The sequence below is a fragment of the Acomys russatus genome, chromosome 16 (assembly GCF_903995435.1).
Source record: "Acomys russatus chromosome 16, mAcoRus1.1, whole genome shotgun sequence".
Taxonomy (NCBI): domain Eukaryota; kingdom Metazoa; phylum Chordata; class Mammalia; order Rodentia; family Muridae; genus Acomys; species Acomys russatus.
Genome location: NC_067152.1, coordinates 33853665 through 33861680, shown reverse-complemented (window position 1 = coordinate 33861680; position 8016 = coordinate 33853665). Strand labels below are relative to the sequence as shown.

At 56.7% G+C, this 8016-nt stretch overlaps 1 protein-coding gene across 1 annotated transcript in view; it reads left to right on the top strand.

Annotated features, from left to right (window-relative positions):
- The first annotated feature begins 724 nt into the window (after nt 1-724).
- Nucleotides 725-8016, top strand: part of Cacng4 (calcium voltage-gated channel auxiliary subunit gamma 4) — a 56606-nt gene continuing 49314 nt past the window's right edge. The window contains exon 1 of the mRNA XM_051158938.1: nt 725-977. Within this exon, the coding sequence (XP_051014895.1) occupies nt 758-977 (220 nt within the window). The 5' untranslated portion in view covers nt 725-757. The remainder of the gene's footprint in view (nt 978-8016) is intronic.

Sequence of the window (8016 nt, the reverse complement as noted above, 5' to 3'; positions counted from 1 at the left end):
CTCCGTTTGGCTCAAGCCATAAAGAATGCCTCCGATCTGTGAGCCACATCTAGGACTTTTGCAAACTGGATGAGTGTTACTGTATATCTATGCCTAGACCTTCATGGACAGGTACAGGCACGCGTTGTGGGGAAAGGAGGAAAGGGTACATACTCCCCATCCCACAGACTGCTAAGGAGATCCTGACTTGGGAAGAGGGGTGACTTGGAGACCTGGCTTCCCCGGGGTCCTTCCAGGGAACCAACCTTTCCCTCGGCTTCCTTCGTTCTAATAATGTGAATGAAGCCTAGGAGAGAAAGAGAGCGCGCGTGAGCGCGGGGAGGGGAGCGCGGGGAGGGAAAATCCCGGCCAGGGGAGAGCGAGCGCGGGGCCCGAGGCGGAGGGGCGGCGCCGAGAGAGCGCGCTGGGCGGCGGGCGGTGGGTGGAGGCGCGGAGGGCGCGGGCCGAGAGCGGAGGGGAGGGCGGGCCGAGAGGGAGGAGCCCCCGGCCGCCGCCGCCGCCGCTGCCGCTGCCGCCAGCCCGCCAGGCGGCCCGCGTAGCCCGCGCAGCTCTCACTGGCCGCCGCGCCTCGGAGTTTGAGCCCCGCGCAGCCCGAGCGCAGGCACGCCCGGGGCGCGGGGTCGGAGCGCGCAGCGCGGCGCCGCCCCCCGGCCCTCGGCCCCCCAGCCCCTGGCGCCCCGGAGCTGCGCGCCGAGGGAGGAGGGCGGGCGGGCGCGGCGGGCCGGGCCGGCGGGCGGCGGACTATGAGGCGCCCACCATGGTGCGATGCGACCGCGGGCTGCAGATGCTGCTGACCACGGCCGGAGCCTTCGCCGCCTTCTCGCTCATGGCCATCGCCATCGGCACCGACTACTGGCTGTACTCCAGCGCGCACATCTGCAACGGCACCAACCTGACCATGGACGACGGGCCCCCGCCCCGCCGCGCCCGAGGCGACCTCACCCATTCGGGACTGTGGCGGGTGTGTTGCATCGAAGGTACGACCCCTGTCCCTAGCGCACGCACATACACGAACAGATGCACACGCACACATTACCCCGGGGAGTGGGCCGGGGGAGGGGTGGGCGCGGCGCTGGCTCCACGCGAGACACAAAGAACCTGAAACCAAGAGGGTGGGTCCCCAAGTGGACACGGGCGCAACAGCCTCGGGTCCCTCCAGGCTGGGGACCTCCCCAACACACAGATCCCACAAACTCTCGGCTCGCACGCGCACACCCCCTCGCGCACAGACACAATGAAACACACAGAAACTCACGCACGCGCGCGCAACCCGAGAGCGGAGCGATCCCCAGGGGCCTCGCCGGCGCCCCTGAGGGAGGTGGAGGCTGGCGTGGGGGCGGGAGGAGTCTAGGGTTGGGGGGGAGCGGACGCGGGAGAAGGGGGAGGGGTTGCTTGGCAACCGGTGTCTGTGCGATTGCTATGGGAACTGGCCATCCTGGGGCGGGGCCGGCCGGGGGCGGGGAGCCCCGGGGCAGCTAGGCGCTCACTCCAAGCCCCCAACTGAAGGGGTGAAGGCGGGGTACAGGTTGAGCCCCAAGAGGGTCTGGGAATGCCAAGTATCTCCAGCCGGACACCCTTCTCATATTCCAAGAGGCCGCAGATTCACTCCTCCCTGCGCGATGGGGACAAGAGGGGAGCCACACTGCCTCTTCCGTAACTGAAGCCGCAGAGCCTTGGGTCACTGCCCCTCAGCACGAAGGCTGCAAGACACGGCCATGGGAACCACACTGGGGAACTAGGGCCAACAGCAGGACAAGAGTGGGCTGGGAGGGGCGTGGTCGCTCTGCCACGGCAGGGCGGGGCTCCGCGACCCCCTAGGATGCTGAGACCGGAGAAGTGTGTTAAGGTTGAAATGCAACTAGAGGTCGAGATTAGGTCCCCTGGACTGTAAGGACAGCTCCAGGAACACAGGCCAGATGCCTCCGACGCCAGAAATGCAGTAGGCTTCTTAGCCCTCCTGGCGCCCTCATGCCCAACTGTGAAACTCAGAACTAACAGGTGTCTATAGAGGGCAGGTCTAGTTCTGTCAGGTTGTAGTCAGATAGGCTGCTTGGTCCTGGCTCTAATCTGGGAACAGAACTGAGGATCAAAATCTTGGATAACGTTTTGTCTTTATTAACCCATCACCTTTTCTCTTGTGTTCGCACCGCCCCTGGGTGGTTGAGGAAATTCTTCCATCTCCCTTACTACTGCTGCAACCCCTCCTGCTACTTAAGTGTGGTGGGATGTGATAGGAGGTTAGGGACCAGCTCTTAGAAAGATAGCCCTTCCTGGTTGCTTTGGAGTCATCTGAAAAGAGGCAGTGTGAGGTTTTCCTTAGTGACGCCCCCAGTGTCCCCTCCAGACCCGGGACTCCTGTCCACCTGTGTCCCTGGACTCAGGCTGCAGCTGAGGGCTGCTTTTGCACTTTGGAGAGTCACGCCCAGGGCTCTGAACAGTCTGTAGATGACGGGAGTGTGAGATCAATGGTTAAGGGGAGAAGCACGCCTCACAAAGGAACTGATGGGCCCGCGATGACACCAGCCCCCCTTTTTTCTTCTGAAAAACATCATTTTGGGTATGCAGTTGCTCAGATCGTGAACACCTACACTTCTCATCTGGAGAATGTACCCACGTCACTACCTGCCGCAGCACCTGAGTTAGAGAGAGACAGCAAAGGCTGCAGGGCTGTGTTCCACCTCACTAGCTCCACTGAATGTCATGTGTGGCCACCATCCCCCCTCACCCCCACCCCCACCCCCAAGAAACCCATGGAGCTGGGACCTTCCCGTTTCCCAAGGGAAACTTGAGCGCCCGCAAGCCTGGCCTGCGTGGTGACTCCAATGCCTCCTTTATTAATTCCTCATTCTAATTAGGATTGATGCTGCACTTAGCATCTTGCCAGCTGCCTCGAGCCGGTTGAACTCACTGTTCATCAAGAGAGCCCCGGGCTGATCAGGGCAGCTGGCTCGCCCTGGCAGAGGGAGCCATCTGGGGGACTTCATGGAAAGAACTGGGCTGCCTCTGTTATTCTCCAAAGCTCAGGGAGGTTCCGTGGGACGAGCAGGCTGTACCTACCTCCCAGGGCCAGAGCATCCTCCAGACATCCAGGGCTTGTGAGAGTTAGTCCAAGATTCCTTGTCCAGTGCTCCAATCCATAACTGGGTGGGAACTGCCAGCTTTTCTCTTAACACGGCGAGGAGGCTGACAGCTCCTAGAGCCACTAAGAGCCTCCTGTGACACCAGCCAGCACGTGGCCAGGGGCTGAGACCAAGACAGGACACTTAACCTCTGTCTACTGCCCAGGGACACCAAGAGGTGTTTCACAGGTTGCTGCTGCTTTTTTTTTCCTCCCCCCCCCCAGGTTGCTGCTTCTTTATTAGCTTTTGTGGGTAAAATGCACCATTTCTTCCTGTTTTCCAGCAACCTCCCCACCCGCCGCCCCAAGCCTCCCATCCATACACACACACACACACACACACACACACAAAGCATGACATCTAAATGAAGGGGTGGGGGAGATGAAAAGACGAAACCTTTGGTCTAAAATGGACTACTGCAGCGGGCAGTGAATAAATGGCTCAAGTGCAGCTCGAGGAGTCTGATGGGTTGGCTGGGCACTCATGAACGGTCAATTCCATTTCCTGAGTGCTTCCTGTGCCCGTTAGACCTGGACAGCCCAGCCCTCTATGCTGAAGTGTCCACAGAGACACGGGACAGGACAGCTGCTGTGTCCCACCTTAGCAGACCTGACCTTGCCCCAACTTCCCTCCACCCACCTGACTCTTGACTAGACAAACTTAAGAAGACTCCAGCGCACAGTGCTCCCCAGCAGGCTCACGCAGCCCTGCGAGGGACTGCCCTCACCCCTATGTGCAAGCAAGAGAGAACAGTTCTGGGATTTGCCCAGAGGCACCCAGGCAGGAGGCAGTGGGCTAGATTTGAGCCTCTCTCACTACAAAGAGAGCCATGTTACCCTGCCCTTTTCCCCAGCAGCTTCTGGGTTGCCATTAAAAATAGAACCAAGTACTGGTATTTGGCTACCCAGTAGAGCCCAGCTCTAAGGTTGGGTGGCTGGCAGGAAGGCATTTGGAAGGGAGAATGTACAACCGGTGCACAAATTGCATAACACACTTTTCTCCCTCTTTTCTGTGTGTGTCTCTCTCTACTTCTGTCTCCATCTCTCTCCTTCCATTGTGTTCTGGACTAACTTGTCCCATCGGCCACTCCTCTGCCCACCCCACCCTACCCTTGCTCCGATACACATCTCTTTAACTATCTCTGGCCAAGGCCAGAGACATAGGGAAGGGGAAACAAAGTCATTTCTCTCCCAGGCACCATCCACAAATGCTTGCTTAATTTCTTGTAGTTTGGGAATGTGGAAGGTGTGGCTCATGTCTTGCTCAGAGAACGAAGTACTGTTCTCTGTACTGGAGGGGAAAGACCCCGGGCTCAGAAGTAGGAGCATAAAACCATCTGCCGTGGCGCCACACCCACCATGAACCCCAAAGCACACACAGCCTGCTGAGGACCCACGAGAGCAAAACTGAGGCTGAGCACCATACTCACTTCCTTCCCGCTCCCCCTACCACGTCCCCTGCAGAGGAAGCCACCTCCAGCACACTCACGACTCTGTCAGAACCTTAACAAGACAGTCTTGACACCGGGGGTGTGGCTCATGTGCTTCTTTTGTGGCAGCTCTCAATGCTGGAGATATAAAGAAAGTGCTAGAACCTAAAGGATAGGCAGCTCCTTTGCCCTAATCAGATTCACCTCCCTCAGCTGGGCAGAATCTTTTATAATAGTGTCTCCAAACTTCATTCCCACAATGACACACAGATACATACATACATACATATATTTTTTTTCCTTAGCCCTGTTCCCTGCATGTGAGAAGGGAGGGCCTAGCTAGGCTACCTGCTCCAGGGGATCCAGCTATTCTAAGCCCTGGCTACCTGCCTACAGATGGAAGGGGCATGTACTCTTCATACACCCAGGCTAGGCAAGCTGGGAAGTGGGTCTCCAAACCACACTCTGTAATGAACCAGACTGCTTGGAGACCCTGGGTACAAACCATAGCTTTTCCTCGGCAGCTGCAAGGCCCTGACTTGTTCAGGGACCATCGCCTCTTATGTTTGTTTTGTTTCCCCCCTGCACTAACCCATAGACAGCCCATCCAGTCTGGCTAAGGGCGGTGGTAGTGGCCAGAGCAGGCTCTCCATCCCTACTGCTTTGGGATGCCACCTTCCCTGAGGTTCAAGATGGGTGGGGCTCCCGGGTCAGGGTTGCCTTTCCCAGCCTGCATCTGCTTCCATGTTGTCACTGGTCTCCAACAGCTATAGGGCTCTTTATTTAAACCAGCCAGGCCTGGGAAAGGGCAGCTAAGGGGCCTACTTTACCATATTGGCTGACCTAAAAGAAGGATGCAGACTATGAGAGGCAGGGCTATTTAAACAATAGGCATCTTCTTCCCATGGTTCTGGAAGTCAGGAAGACCGAGGTAGAGAGGCTGGCTCCTCGGTCCCTAGTGGGATGTTCGTCCTGACCTGCTGATGGCCACTTGCCCTAGGAGGAGGCTGTTGGTGAAATCCTTTCTAAGAGAAGAGATGCTACCTCGAGGACCTCTTCCTTATGGCCTCATCTAAGTCTAGTCATGCCCCCAGCCCCATCTTGTGTGTACTGCTGTCCACATCGAAGACTAGGAGACCGCCATACGAATTTGGGGGCATTCAACAGCTAGGCCGTGGCAGGGGTGCTTTTCTTTCCATATCCTGCACAGCAGCTGGCATTCATACCCCCGTCATCTGGACAACACGCATCCAACTGAGCTGCACCCCAAGCCCTCTGCTTTCTCTCTTCTTGAAGGAAATACCGGCTCCTTTCTTTCTTTCTTTCTTTCTTTCTTTCTTTCTTTCTTTCTTTCATTTTCCCCCTTTTCTGCCAGCTGACTTAGTAAGAAAAAGCTGGACATCTGCATCTGCTGGTGCCCTAAGGATTCCACCACAGAGCTGGCTCTGAGGAAGCTGTGTGTCACAGGCTTTCAGATAGGCTCAAGAGTACAATCCAAAGGTCTTTCCAGTAGACCTCTCGTGTCAGTCTCCCCACAAGTGCTCACAGAAGGGCAGAGTGGAATAGGGCCTCTGGTCAAGCGACCCAGGGTCTCAGAAGTGTGGAAGGCAAGAGTAATCGCTGTGGGGAAGGCAGACTGCTGGGCCTCCGTCTCTCGATCTGACACATGGGGTCTAACTGATCTGGACCCTCCTCACCTCGCAGAGCCCCAGCCTTAGCTTGCAAGTTGAGTGAAAATCTGGGTGCTTCCAAGGGAGACACAGTGGCTTTAAGTGACTTCAGAATACCTCAGCCATGCTGCATGAATGTGATAAAAGCTGCCTGCCTGTCGGTACACTTCATCCATCCACCCATCCATCCACCCATCCATCCACTCACCCGCCCATCTAGCCATCATCCATCCATCCATCCATCATCCATCCATCCATCCATCCATCATCCATCTGGCACAAGCTCACTAAACAACTTGTCACCTCAGACCTAGGAGGTTCTGCAGCCTTGCTGCAAGAAGGACACACTTTATTTGGGGGCGGAGGTCTCTGTGTAGCCTTGGCTTGTCCCGGATAAGGTTGGCCTCAACTCACAGCTATCCACCTGCCTCTGCCTCCTCTGGTGCTCAGATTAAAGGCGTGCGCCACTGCTTTCTAACTGAGCAGCTGATACTGCTGATTTGTTCTCTGATGCGATCAGAGGCGGTCCAGCCATAGTCACAGATGAAGCAAGCCTGATGTGGATGGAGGAGGATCAGCAAGGTGAGCCGAGGGCAGCCCAGGGAGGGTGGCCCAAGGAGGCTGAAGGTCAGGGTTAGGGGCCCCTCCTCCTTTCACCCCAGATTGCTGCTGCTAGTAGGACTGGGGCAGTGGTGAAAAGGCACCCAATGGCTTTTTGTTGTTTTTCTGAGGCACAGTCTCATGAAGCTCGGGCTAGCCTGGAACTCGATACATACTCAGGGTTGACCTTGAACCTTGATCCTCCTGCCTCCACCTCCCAGGCGCTGGAGTTACAGGTCTGCTCCGCCAGAAACGTGGCTGAGACGTTTTGTGTTTCTAGATCCTCTACATTTATGGGTAGGAGTTCAAAAGGCTAAGAGCCAGCTGGACCCCGGGCTCGATAGCCACACTAGATTCCTGGGACCAAATGGCAGCTGCAGAGATAGAAAGCATGGAGGAAGGGTAGGAGAAGAGGAGGAGGAGTCAAGACCCAGAGATGATGCCTCACAGCCTGCTGGACGATGGTGCCAAGTCCAAAAGGGAGAAGACTGGAGAAATGGTAGGGAATCAGACCCAGGGTCACTCCGATTTTTGATGTCACGAACCTCCATGTTTACAATAAGTGGCCGGTCTGGAAGGCCCTGTGGAGCCTCGCAGGGGCCCATGATAATTCATCAGCACCAAGGCTCATTACCACTGGCCGCTCTATGTGCAGGGTTTCTGGTGTTTGGGCCATATCACTGCGTTGTGTCACTGCCCTGTGTTGAAGAATCTCCAACTGTGTCGCAGCCTTGAACCTCTAGAAACCAGAAGCACACCTCCTCCTGTTGTGATCACTCAAAGTGCCTTCAGATGTCACCGTGTCCCACTGGTCCCACTGGTCTCAGGGAAGCACCGTTTACTCTGGTGGCTGTGGGGCAGGGAGGCAGGCAGGCCCCGTTCCAGCTAGAAACTCTGCTCAATTCACCAACCTTCAGAGACACACACGGAGCTCTAGCAAGAGGTGGGACAAGCCTATTAATGGGGTGACCTGGCATCTGTTTTAAGTGCCCGACTCCTTCCTCCTGTATTAATAGCACGGCTCGCCTGCTGTGCCACCCCAGCATGAGGCCTCAGCCGGGCCGGGAACTGCTGATGGAGCCCAATCCTCCCTCACAGCAGCCGAAGGAAACTCAAGACCAGCAAAGCAGAGTGACTAGCCCAAGGTCATATGGCTGTGATGAGGGTCATTAACAACAGAGATTGAGTCGGTGCAGAG